We start from the raw sequence: 13,646 nt of genomic DNA, 5'->3' as shown, positions 1-13,646 counted from the left end.
ACAAGCTTGGTAGCTTAAAAACAACACAGATGTATTATTTTACAGTTCCGGAGGGCAGAAGTCCACAGTGGGTCTCACTAGGCTAAAACCGAGGTGTAGGCAGGGCTGGTTCCTTCTGCAGGCTCTCGGGGAGGGTGCACTTCCTGGCCTTTTGCAGCTTCTGGGGGCTGCCCTCATCCCTTGGCTTGTGGCCCCTTCGACCGTGAAAGCCAGCAATGGCCAGTCTAGACTCAGACCTTCTGCCCCCTTAGTCTACACTTAAAGGACCCTTGTGATTACATTGGACCCACTGGATAATCTCTCTAAGTTCAGCTGATGAGCAGCCCTGGTTCCATCTGCAGCTTTAGTTCCCCTTTGCCGTGTCACATAGCCTATTTACAAGTTTCAGGGCTCAGGACGCGGGCATCTTTGGTTTGGGCGTGGGGGTAATTACTCTGCCCATCTACTTCTGGTGACTGTTCACGAACCTGTTGACCAGATTGCTTCATCCAGTCCCTGTCATCTCATCTAAGTTCTTAGGAGCCTGTCAAGATAGGGACATGTTCAGTGTCTTGATGATCGGCAGCCCATGAGTGAGAAGTTAGATGCTGACCAAGATTGCTTTTTATCAGTAGGATAACACTGGCCAAAGTTGCCTTACACATACGAACTCTTGAGCATCTCTTATACAGCAAGCCCAACCTATAAAGAACCATAGGTCACTGAGATCCCTGGCTCTTTCATAGTTGTTCCAGGGAACTTTATGTCCATGGACCCACATCCAGATTACTTTAGACTGCTTATCAAAAAATGAAAACAAAGGGCTGGCTCCAGACCCTAACCCAGGCTCGTTGAATCAAGTTTTCCGGGAAAGGAGTTTAGGAATCTGTGTCTTTAACAAGCTCCCCACGTGATTATGATGTCCACTTAAATTTGAGTCAGTATTGGAGCCTCTTTGTTCTTGTTTTCTCTGTCATTCTTTTACCGTCTCTCCCATGAGCCTCCAAAGGAGGAAATATCTAGACCAGCAAACACCCGAGTATGGTTTCTGTGCTGTAGGGCTTGATATTTCACTCCACCGTCATCTTGCTGGCATGGTTTCTGAAGAGAAGTCTCGTGTCATTCTTACCCTCGTTCCTCTTATAAATGAGGTGCTTTTTTTCTTTGGCTTCTTTCAGGACTTTTTCTTTGATTCTCTGCTGTTTGAAGATGAAATGCACAGGTGTAGATTATTTGGCATTCTAACCGCTTGGTGTTCTTTAAGCTTCCTGGACTTGGAAGGTTTGGTTCTGCATTTATTTTGGAAATTTCTTGGACATTACTACTTCACATATTTCTTCTGTTTCTTTCTCTTTCTCCTTTTCATATTCCTGTTGCACATATATTATATCTTTGTAGTTGTCCCACAGTTCTTGGATATTCTGGGATTTTTGTTGTTGTTGTTTTAATTCTTCTTTCTCTTTGCTTTTCAGTTTTGGAAGTTCCTATTGACATATCTTCAAGCTAACTGATTTTCTTCTCAACAATGTCCTGTCTGTTGATGAGCTCATCAGATACATTCTTCATTTCTGTGTCAGTGATTCTGACTTACAGCATTTCCTTTGAGTCTTTCTTAGAGTTGCCATCTCTCTGCTTTGTTACTCATTTGCTCTTACATGTTTATTTTTTCCATTAGAGTTCTTAGCATTAATCAAAGTTATTATAATTTCTGGTGTGATAAGTCCAATATGCGTGCTGTATCTGAGTCTGGTTCAGTGCTTGCTCTGTCTCTTCAAGCTGTTTTTACCTCTTAGCTTGCCTTTTAATTTTTGTTGAAAGCCAGAAATGATATTACTGGACATAGAATTGAGTTAAATAGTGTGAGGTGTTTTTTTTGTTTATCTGGCTAAGAGTTAGGCTGTGTTTAGTGTTTGCTGTAGCCATAGGTATCAGGGTAAACTTTTCTCTGGTGTCTTTGTATTTGTCTCCCCTGTTGTCTTTGAGTTTCCCTAGATACCCCTTCTTAAATGCCTAACTCTATATTTTCTTCTAAGAAAATATAAGCTATAAAACAGCTTAGGGACTTCCCTGGTGGCACAGTGGTTAAGAATCCGCCTGCCAATGCAGGGGACATGGGTTCGAGCCCTGGTTCGGGAAGATCCAACCTGCTGCAGAGCAACTAAGCCCATGCGCCACAACTACTGAGCCTGCGCTCTAGAGCCCACGAGCCACAACTGCTGAAGCCTGTGCACCTAAAGCCTGTGCTCCGCAACAAAGAGAAGCCACCGCAGTGAGAAGCCTGTACATCAGCCCCCACTCTCCACAACTAGAGAAAGCCCGTGTGCAGCAATGAAGACCCAGCACAGCCAAAAATAAATAAATAAATTTATAAAAAAAGCAAAAACAAAAACAGCTTAGCTCTTAGTTTCTCCACATTCTCACCAACGTTTGTTATTTGTGGTCTTTTCGATGATGACCATTCTGACAGGTGTGAGGTGATGTCTCATTGGGGTTTTTATTTGCATTTGCCTGATGATTAGTGATGTTGAGCATCTTTTCATGTGCCTGTTGGCCATATATATTTTTTGGAAAAATAACTATTCAGGTCTTCTGCCCATTTTTTAATCAGGTTGTTTCCCCACATATTTATTCCCAGTTCTTGGTTTCCACCTTTTCACATTATCCTCAGGTGTGACGGCAATTCACGTAGAAGTAACTGAATTGTAGGCCTTGGTGAAAAGAAGATTCACAGCTGTGAAGAGATTACCATAAAATATTTTTAATGGAGATCTGTATTGAACTTTCTGTTTTTAAGAGTAATAAATGCTTATTGTAAAAAAACCAAATCTAATATAAAAGTAAAGGTGTCCCTATAAAACCCACCCTCTGATACATGACACATTTGGTGAACTTTTTATTGCAGCCCCTGCAGGAGCCTGTGGTGTTGCACGGGCTCCTTCTGTGGGAACAGCAGCGAGTCCCAGGGCTGTGCTGTTCACGGTAGGGTCTCCTCCACACAGGGCTGCGACCCCCGCTTGTACCCACATAGTCCTTCGGACAAGAACCACCTCAGGTGAGGATTGTCTTAGTTCCGCCTTGGGCTCGTGTTTGGTGTGCAGATTCTGATAATGGCTTAATGGTGTGACGTAGTTTTTTTTACCAATGACGTGGAGATAATGATTTACTTTACCTTAAAGGGTTATGAAGAGTAGATGAGGGGACTTCCCTGGCAGTCCCGTGGTTAAGACTCTGCGCTTGCACGGCAGGGGGCATGGGTTCGGTACCTGGTCGGGGAACTAAGATCCCCTATGCCACGCTGTGCGGCCAAAAAATAAAAAAAAGAGTAAATGAGACAATACTTGTGGGGAAAAAAAAAAATCTGCAAAACAAAAGGTACTATGTTATATATTTGTAATAATATATATGTAATTTTATAACATTATTACATGAACGTGACGTCACAGTAGAGCAGCTATGCATATTGGTGCTTCTTAGCTTATGTTGAAGGCTTATTTTAGTACATCCAGTAAATTTTTTGAAAATGATAGATTTTTGTTTATTTTCGGTTTTGTGGGTTTTTTTAGAAACCTAGGTTTCACCTTTTTTTTGGTACTTTGAGTCCCAATCTTTGCACTTAATCCTATATCCTACTTCTGGATAGGCTGATAGATTGGTTTTATCAGCCATAGTCTATAAATAGGTAATTGGTACCAAAAATTAAGAAAGTATTTAGATTGGACTTGAGTTATCATTTGACATCATATATTATACCTTGTGTCCCTTAAGTTCTCTTATGCTAAATCAGTTACTAATCAAGATACAAGTAGATTAATAAGCAAAGGATATAAATAGATAATGAGAGTGGAAAAAGAGCTAATAAGCTAATAATAATCTTGATTTTAGGATTATTAAGAGTATTAAATAATAAGAAAATACCACTTTGAGAAAATAACTTTTTATACCTGTTAACTAAGCCAACGTTTAAAAAATGTAATGCCCAGTGTTGTTGAGGCTTAGTGGGATCTCTGCGCTCACTCACGGCTGCTTTAGAAAATAGCGTGGCAAGTCTTACAAAGAGCTATAAAAATATTTATAGTAATATTTGATCTGTGGTAATCCCATTCTGTTTATAAGGCCACTTACAACAAAGTGATCTTATAAAGTATTTATCACAAATAACTCAAAAGAAGGAAGGATTTCATTACAATGTTATTGGTGGCATTAAAAAAATCAGAAATAGTATAAGTGCCCCCACATAAGCATTGGGGTATAATTTTAGTGAAGCGTACACATCCGCTGAGTTTTATCACCGTGAGGACTGTGGAGCAGCAGGGAGAAATGTGTATGTTAGAAATTTGTTTAAAACAGAATTTAAAAGTAGCTGTGCTGATTCTGTAAGGAATGAAGGTGAGCCTGGGAAGATAAAGCCTGTTCATGTGCTCAGGGAGGGGTCGGGGGCCTTCCTTTTAACGCTTCCTCGCCCGTCTCCACAGGGGGCTCCAGCGGCTCCGGAGGCTCCCTGGGCTCCACCGGGGGCCGTGTGTCTGGGGGCTCCCCGCCTGGGCTGTGCTCGGGGTCTCCCCCTCTGGGAGCAGAGGCAGCTCCCAGCCTGAGACACGCGCCTTGTGGTGCTTCACCCCCCAGCCTGGAGGGGCTCGTCGCCTTTGAAGCCCCTGAACTGCCCGAGGAGACGCTGATGGAGGTGGGAAGAGACCCTGTGACGTGTCACTTACGGGGACCCCGAGGAGAGTGTTGGTGACGGGAGGACAAAATCCCCCTAACCTTTCCTATTTGGAACATTGCTCATATATTTTCAGAATAATGTTGACAGTGGCACTCATTCATAGCAAGCTTTGGCTGACAGGAAGTGATGCATACAGATTTTGTATTCTTAATTTCTTTATCTGAAGTTTATTTACTACTTACAGGACTTTTAAAACATAATCTTTTTCCTAAAACTGTAACTTTTTATTCTCAAAGCTTGCTTTTCTTAATAAGATAAAAATGATACACTTAAACTTAGGTTTAAAAAAATAAATTAAGATGCCAAATCAGTCAGTAACGCTGAGGAATAAAGCTGCCCGGCAGACTGGACAGTTGCGTGTGTACACCAGTACCTTTTCCCTCCACGGAGCCAGGTCTCCAGGGAAAAACACATCAGAACGTGAAGTGTGCTGAGCACAAATGCAGAATAGAGGTGAATTTTATGATTCCAGAGCCTCTGCTAGCTAATTCCTCAGTGTCGACTCTAGGACAGTGTTCCATAGACTGCACCTCCTCCAGGTCAACTAGAGAACAAATTCTCTTTCCATATTTCTATTGTGTGTGAAGGAAAATTAAGTATTTCACATAAAAGTTACAAAGTACTGCATGCAAAATTTTAATAGTGATTCTGTAGTAAGTTTAAGTTGTAATTTTGAAAATATGTATAAGATTGGAAAAGCAATCTTCAGAGTTTTTTCAGTCTCCATCAAATTAGGCATAAATTATGTTCCAATATGTATTGGAACATATAGTCTGATATGCTGTCATAGAGCAGAGAGACTTTCAAAAGTTGATTGGTTTATTCTTCTGTCTTTAGTACACTGATTCTCATCCCTTTTTAACCATAAAAGGAGAGTGAGAAACTTAGTCTTATTTGAGATTTCAAAATACATTTATAGCTAAAAACAAACCTCAGAACATAAATTTTAGAGTACCCATTTTTAATGCGCTGCTACTATGTCTATCTATACTCCACTCTTTAACTGAAAAGATCACAAAATTTAGAGCCTTGGTATTAGGAATCACTGTTAACTGAAGAGCCACCAGAAATTAAAGTGTCTCTGAAATTGTAAGTCAGTAGAATTCATTAAACTATCAAGAAGTGTGGTTTACTGCACAGAATATCCTTACATTCCTATATCTTGGTATCTATTTTGTCGTGTTTCTGTCTCATGTATATTGATTTAATTGTTCCGTGTTTCATTTTTTTCCTGGTGCAAGTACAATGACCTCATATCTTTGAGGCTGAATTTTGTGGGTGCTCTCGTACATCCATACACACAAACATATGACACACTCTTGTTTGGTTTCATTTGTGTTTATTTTTCTCACAGTTTTCTGGAATTTAAAACTTTCATTCTCCTTTGATCATTCTGACATTCATAAGTATAGAAAACATTAGCAGTGGCCACAGTTTATGTGCAGAAATGAGTGTGCGCCTCTCCTTAACCTGCAAGTTTTTAAGATGATTGGCTTTGCCGCAGCGAGAGCACACAGACACCTTCCGCCACCTGAACGCAATGCTGTTGTTCACGGAGTGTGTGCTGGACCTGACGGCCGTGCGCGGGGGAGACCCAGGGCTCTGCGCGTCTGCGGTCTCCTTGTACCAGATCCAGGAGAGCGCGGTGGTGGACCAGATCAGCCAGCTGAGCAAAGACTGGGGGTAGGTGCCCCCTTGCTGTCCATCTCCAGAGGCTTCCTGCCCTCTGTAAACTGGTGTCCAAGCTGGGGGCCGTGTCATCCACTGAAGGTCATGGGCGTCTCTGAGTTAACTCATTGTGCTCGATTTCACTGTGTGAGCCGAGACTTGGAGGTTCTGCAGCCTTGGTGTTTCCTTTCCTGTAAATTGTGCTGTTAAGATATTTGATGATAAAGAGATTGTATTTTTATCTGAGTGCACCCATTGTATTCAAAGTACACACGTCTTTCTCCATGCCGGCCCGTCTCCCTTCAGGAGGTGTTCGTGCACTAAAAGTGTCAAGGGGAATGATGTTCCCTTAGAGAGACTGTTGTGATGGGGCACTGGCCTGTCAGTTCGCAGGCTAACGCTCTGCTTGCTGTCTCTGGGTGCAGGCGGGTGGAACAGCTGGTGTTATACATGAAGGCCGCACAGCTGCTGGCAGCCTCTCTGCATCTCGCCAAAGAGCAGATCAAGTCCGGGAAGCTGAGCCCGTCCACGGGTGTGAAACAAGGTACAAGCAGAGCGTGACGGGGCTGCTTTTCCCCTTACACTGGGAAGGGGAGTTTTTGGTGAGGGGTCACCGTGGTATTAAGCATGCTTAAATGGGAAAAGATGCTGGCTTTTCTGTTTTTTGGTTTTGCCATTTAGCCGATACCGAGAGCAGTCAGAATTACTTTATTCTCAGTCTTCACTAAGAGAGAGAACATGTGGAAGAATGATTTCCAGTCACTTTTTTCAGTGATCATTTAGTGTCGCTTTCCATAAATTAGCAGGAAAGTTGCTTGTCACCATGACTCTGTTTCTGGAGGAAAATTAAAATTCTCATTTCAATTTTTTTCCAGTTGTCAAAAATCTGAATGAACGATATAAATTCTGCATCAGCATGTGCAAGAAACTTACAGAAAAGCTGAATCGCTTCTTCTCTGACAAACAGAGATTTATTGATGAAATCAACAGCGTAACAGCAGAGAAACTCATCTATAATTGTGCTGTAGAAATGGTAACCCTTTTTAAGGTGTAATATTGCATAGTAATACTACTTGTCTTTAAGAGCACCTTTTGTTTTTCTTGGCTGCGTTGGGTCTTCGTTGCTGTGTGTGGGCTTTCTCTAGTTGCAGTGAGCGCGGGGGGGTGGGGGGCTACTCTTCCTTGCGGTGCGCGGGCTTCTCATTGTGGTGGCTTCTCATTGTTGCGGAGCACAGGCTCTAGAGCGCAGGCTCAGTAGTTGTGGCGCAGGGACTTAGGTGCTCCGCGGCATGTGGGATCTTCCTGGACCAGGGCTCGAACCCGTGTCCCCTGCATTGGCAGGCGGATTCTTAACCACTGCACCACCAGGGAAGTTCCCTAAGAGCATCTTTTGAAGTGCACACCTACTTGACATCATCCTTTTAAAAAGAGTTTATGCCCCACCACTCCCAAGTCCCAGGTATTGTGGTACCTCTTCCTGAAGGAGTGATTACACTTAATTAACATGCAACAAATATAAGTTATGTTGGTTACCTACCACATTTGGTAAAAGTTTACCATACCTCTTAAAAATTGCTAACATTGGGCTTCCCTGGTGGCGCAGTGGTTGCGAGTCCGCCTGCCGATGCAGGGGACGCGGGTTCGTGCCCCGGTCCGGGAGGATCCCGCATGCCGCGGAGCGGCTGGGCCTGTGGGCCGTGGCCACTGGGCCTGCGCGTCTGGAGCCTGTGCTCCGCAGTGGGAGAGGCCACAACAGTGAGAGGCCCGCGTAACGCAAAAAAAAAAAAAAAAAAAAAAAAATTGCTAACATTAGGCATGATCTAATCTTTTTATAGTTTGCATCTAAGAGCTTTCACTGGATCTCTGTCTTCATTTTCTGCTATTTAAGGAATTTGGCTTGATAAAACATTACAAAAATACTGCTTTTATTACCCAATCTGCAGAAATTCACGTGCTCAGATTCCACAACTGACCTTACTTAAGTGTAGACACACAAAGTATAATCTACTTTTCCAACTCTCTGGTTATATTAGTGGAAATAATTTGTTTTCTGTATCTTCGAGGAAAAATTGCTCTGAAGGAAACATGAAATTAGGGACTGTCAAAGAAGGAATTAAGTGGGAAAAAATTTAATTACTGACCAACCGTATAGTTTTTACCATATTAACATAGTTGAGCTTCCTTTTCCCTCTCAAATTTGTGTACTTTGAATTGTACTGTTATATTACCCCCTTGGTCTTATTTTGAAAGCCATCATAATAAAAAGGCGTATGAAAATAGTTTTGAAATATAAACTGTCGATGAGAATAATGTACATTATATTGCCCTAAACTGTTGATACGAATAATATGCATTGTATTGTTTTGTACCGAATTAAGACTTCATAAGACAGATTTTCTTTTAGAAATTTGTGCCAGGAAAGACGTCCTCTTGTACGGAGTTAGGGTGCTTCTGTCTCTTCTGATGACAGAGCCACGTGCCTCCAACAAGACTCTCCTTGTGCCCTGGCTGCTGAGCAAGCTTGGAGACACTCAACTTATATTTAGTTATTTCTCTCCTTCCTTTTCAGGACTTGGATTTTCTGTGTCCATTTTATTTATCATATTGTATGTGGCTTTACTCTTTGAAAGAGACAGAGCATACTGACAAGTAAATTAGGATACTGGATTACTGACAGTCTGGGCAGTGAATGATTAAAGAGAAAATCAGCATGCTGTTGGGGAAACAAATGCTCATAACCCCGTGAATGACACCATGCCCGTCTTTCTGGGGAGCCCTACCCACCTCTCCCCCTGCCCGGCTCGCTCCTGCTTCCTTATGGCTCTGCCTCAGCATCACTTCCTGGAGGCGCTCCCTAACCACTTCCTCCATAGTCGGGTTAGGTGCCTCTCGCGTGTGCTCCGTACCACCCGGGGCTTCCTCCTGTGATGCCAGGTACCCCTTGGAGTTCACAGCCCACGCCTCCCTCTGGACTGTGAGCTCACCTTCATCGTGCACTCTGGGCCGACACTCAGCAGGTGCCCAGTAAATACCTCTGAATGAATGAATCCCACACACCAGAAAACTGTAACTAAAAGGAAAAGCTGATAAGTGGCTTTTAACGTCATTTAATTATTTCATTGTAACAAAGTCTACTTTAGTGAAATGCCAGGTTACTAGTGTGGAAGTGTAAGTTTAAAATAAACTTTTTAGTGAAGTCATAGAAGAGCCAGTTTAGAAGTGCAAATATCATGAGTTAGGAATCTCTGAGTTCAAGAAGGTTATGTTTGAATGCAGAGTAACTCTTTTGTCAAGAAGCTCTTTTATGTCGCTCACCCAATAGATTATATCATTTTGTCGAAACGTATTAATTTTAGACAGACTCCATTTAAAGCTGCATTGCCTGAATGGATTCGTATTTTCATGGAAAAGCTGAGAATCTTCTTGTTTTTGCTGACTGGTTCTAGGTTCAGGCTGCAGCCCTGGATGAGATGTTCCAGCAGACTGAAGATATTGTTTATCGCTATCATAAGGCGGCCCTTCTTTTGGAAGGCTTAACTAAGATTCTCCAGGACCCGGCAGATATTGAAAATGTACACAAATGTGAGTTGACTTAGAAAGCAGTGTGCGTGTTGGTTGCACTTTCATTGTCTCCTCCTGGTGCAGTAGACAGCGCATGGAGTTTGGAACCGTGCAGCCTGAGGGTTGCATCTTGGCTTCCCAACCTTGGGCAAGTCACTCACCCTTTCTGTGGTCTCCGTCTCTTCTTCTACAAGATGAGGAACAATGCCTGCCTTGCCGAGCTGTTGTGAGGATTAGAGAGGTTGCTTGTACAGAGCTGTTGGCTTTTGTCATTAGTCTTTAGATTTCTACACTGCATGACTCTATTGGTGGGTGTGTTTGTGTATGCAGAGAACTTTGCTTTTATCATTAAACAATAAGAAAGGCAGCTGTTTTAATCCTCGTGACCGAAGAGCCCTGTGAAAACCCTGTGTACTGCAGATTTGGTGTACAGAACGGAGTGTGGACACTGGTAGGGTACCAGGATGGTGTTTCCACTTGTCAGATATAAGACCAATGATGTTTTTTTTTGAGGAGGAGGTGTAGTCATACCACATTTTGAAGAGCCACAAGGGGCTGGCAGTTCTAAGATTGTTTGCAATTGTGAGCGAACTAGCTGTTAAAACCTAAATGTTCTTCATTTGACGTGCTAATCTAGCTTTTACCACTGTGCAGCGCTAAGCTAGACGATTACCAGGCAGAAAGAAGAAAAAATACTCAGAACTGTTAACTCTGGGGCAAAGATAGAACAGAGGTGAGGGTGTAGGTGGAGAGTGAGAGATTCTTTTTCATTGGTTCTTCTTTCCTTGGTTTTGAAAATATAAATGATTTTTATTATGAATTTATTTTATTTCTAGATAAATCTCGTATTGAAAGGAGATTGTCGGCACTCTGCTACAGCACCTCGACCTTGTGAGCAGCAGCAGGCCTGCCCCCAGGACTAGTGGTGGGTGTGAGGCGATGCCTTTGGGAGCACAGCTTGGATCCTGTCGCCCCACCCCCAGGAAACTGTAGGTTCCTACACGGTGACCACCAAAGAGCAAGCAGTGATTTCAAAAAGGAAAAACAACCCCAGAACTACCTGCCTTATCAGAGAAGTCACCCCTTCCCTTTTTCTTTGTAGAAGCAGAAGCAAGAGTATTCCACTTGACTTTCAGTTTGAACTTGGTAAATAAATGTACCTTAGAACTAGAGTTGTCAGTACAGTTATTCTTAAGGGTAATTAGGAATGAAACGATGAGTGGCTCTTCACGCCAGTCACCAGAGCAAAGTGTGGGGTTCCACATGTTCACTGAGGCGAAAAAGTAAAAAGCCACGTCTCATCCAGGCGGTTTGATACCCGGGGTAAGTTTATCTGAGTCTGAGCACGCGTCCATAAACAGCTCAGGAAGAAATAGCTTAAGGGGTGAAAGGCGTCTCTTGGAAGAGATTGTGAAATCTTCAATTTGATCTAATATGGACACATATTAATAATCTTCCAAAATCTTTCATATTGCACTAATTTATTAAAACAACTGTGTATTGGATTTTGCAGTTTAAAACTAACTGAGGCACAATGGACTTGTTTAAAATATTTTACTTGATTATATACACGTACCCTTTCCAGAATTCACAGGTGATTTCTCGTGGACTTTTAAGTGGTAAAAAACTTGTGTTGTGTGAACCTTTGCATTTTCTTAGCCTATTCATCTACACCTACAGGTTTTCTCAGTGATATTTTTAAGTTGCTCGTTGTCTGCTTTTGTTTGCGTTTCTTACTGTGCATGCAGAATGTGCATTCATGCCTATGGCCTCTAGGCTTACTAAAGGCTGGGTCTATTGGGGCAGTATCAGAACAAGTGTCAGTCCAGAGATACTCTCAAGAATTGCAATAGGGCCAAAACAAAGTTGGTGGCTTAAAGGCTTATTAGTGATGTGGGATTTTACATGAAATTAGTGAAAAATGAGGTATGTTTTCTCTTAGGAAAATGGGCAGCTCTTTCCAGCCTGTGTGCATTTTCCTGTTAGTCCTGACAGTTCACCAGGTAGCTAGTCATGGAGAATGTGGGCACTTAACACCCCTCTAGAGGTGGTGCCTACGTGGTAGGTTATTTCGTTTCTCTTACTTACCTGCTTGAATACTTGAATAAACCATTCTCCAGTTTTAATCCTTTTAGATAATGTAACCTGAACTCTGACAAATTGCACAGAAGCTCTTCGGCATTAATTTAGTGTACTGATAAAAACAAAAACATGGTTTTTCTTTACTTTGACGAAGTAATGTAATTTTTACTTTATTTATCTGTATGAAATTCCAGCAGTTAATTTGAACATTTATTTATATGATGTTTATATTTTTAGGTCTTTAATACAGTGTTTCTACCTCTTATTTGTAACTGCATGCATTATTCATGAAACTAGGTAAAACTCACTGAATTGTTGTGTCATAGCCTTTTTATTATTGCCTGTACAGATGTATATTAAGGTAAATAAAACTGACCAGGTGTTTCTAGGGTGAGGCTGGGTCCCTGTGATGTGGCTTGTCAGGCCAGGTCCTTCCTCAGTGAGTTTGGAGCCTTGGTGGTTAACACCTGTCGCCCTGCCCCAGGGTTTCAGATGCTCGGTGACGGTCCTGCAGGCTGCCAGGAGCATGGGCTGTGCGGCGGCTTCCTGCCCTCCCTGCAGTGGCCGTAAGCACTGTCACTGGTGATACTCCATTTTGTATGATTTTTTCGAGTGTAAAGGGCAGTTTCTTGTATGTTCTCTCAGTTACCGCCCGTGTCATCTCACTGATCCTCCGAGGGGGTGGGTACATTCCGGTCCCTCCTCCCCTCTCCCGCTTGTTTTTTAAACACAGGATGAAACAGGTTCACAGCGAGGAAGTGCTTGGTCTGCGGTCAGTACCTAGGGAAGTGGCCGGGCTGTGCTTTGTGACCTCCAAGTGCATTCTTCTGCTTCTTGTACGACAAAGGTCAGGTGATAGGAGGTATGTGTGAGACCGTGAAGTCTGAACAGCAGAGAAGAACAAACTGTAAACTCGTGATTAATGGTTCTGATTATGTTTCCATTATCAAGGCCAATTGTTTTAAGAGATTTTGCCTTGATTATAGCAATAATAAACAAATGCTTTATGTTTCCACGTGTATCTTTTGATTTTGTATCATCTATTTCATAAAAAAGAGAGAAACCAGCTCACACATTCACGGGTTGACACCGGGTCTCAGGCGAGCCTGGAAGGTGGCGGGCGCACAGATGCACACGGGGCTAATCTGTGAGCGTGCCGAGTGGCCGTTCCTGCTGTGAGGATTCGCCTTAATGGCGCCTGCGCCAGGCCCGTGGGATGCTTCCCACATGCCCGTCTCTTCAAGGGGGGGTGTCCTTCTGCCCCTCCTGGGGTCCAGGAGAGGAGCCCGGAGAGGGGGTTACTGTTTGGGCCCAGTCACCTCAGTCCCCACAGATAAATAGCAGGGGAGTCGAGCTGGGCACCGTGGGTGTGAAGTCACTGACTTGGCTCTAAAAAGCGCTTGAGGTAACGGAGGAAGACTTGCCGCTTGCACCGTGCGCCTCCTGTAGCTTCTGTGGGCAGTCCTCACTCCTGCGGGAGCAGAGTGCGGTTCTGTTGTTCCAGGGAGACTGGCTGCCGCCCGGAGAGCTTGGTGTCTTCCCTCCGTTGACGGGCGCAGCCTAGGAGCATCCGTATCCACCTCTGCACGCCGGGAGACAACTGACACTGGGTCCTGGGCCCTGGGTCTTCAGC

At 43.3% G+C, this 13,646-nt stretch overlaps 1 protein-coding gene across 10 annotated transcripts in view; it reads left to right on the top strand.

Annotated features, from left to right (window-relative positions):
• ULK2 (unc-51 like autophagy activating kinase 2) overlaps positions 1–13,032 on the top strand; it is a 66,519-nt gene extending 53,487 nt beyond the window's left edge. For 5 of the 10 annotated variants that reach the window (XM_019944205.3, XM_019944204.3, XM_033846655.2 and 2 more), the window contains 7 exons: positions 2,882–3,031; positions 4,452–4,660; positions 6,207–6,385; positions 6,796–6,914; positions 7,246–7,418; positions 9,817–9,952; positions 10,768–13,032. In XM_019944205.3, coding sequence (XP_019799764.2) covers positions 2,882–3,031; positions 4,452–4,660; positions 6,207–6,385; positions 6,796–6,914; positions 7,246–7,418; positions 9,817–9,952; positions 10,768–10,826 — 1,025 coding nt within the window. In that variant the 3' untranslated portion in view covers positions 10,827–13,032. Of the gene's footprint in view, positions 1–2,881; positions 3,032–4,451; positions 4,661–6,179; positions 6,386–6,795; positions 6,915–7,245; positions 7,419–9,816; positions 9,953–10,767 lie in introns of those variants that run through there. The other 5 variants (XM_019944202.3, XM_019944203.3, XM_019944206.3 and 2 more) reach the window with 5 other exon arrangements.
• The last annotated feature ends 614 nt before the right edge of the window (positions 13,033–13,646 follow it).

The sequence above is a fragment of the Tursiops truncatus genome, chromosome 20 (assembly GCF_011762595.2).
Source record: "Tursiops truncatus isolate mTurTru1 chromosome 20, mTurTru1.mat.Y, whole genome shotgun sequence".
NCBI classification, from domain to species: Eukaryota; Metazoa; Chordata; class Mammalia; order Artiodactyla; family Delphinidae; genus Tursiops; species Tursiops truncatus.
The sequence above is the reverse complement of the archived record's forward strand: the minus strand, read 5'-3'. Positions and strand labels throughout refer to the sequence as shown.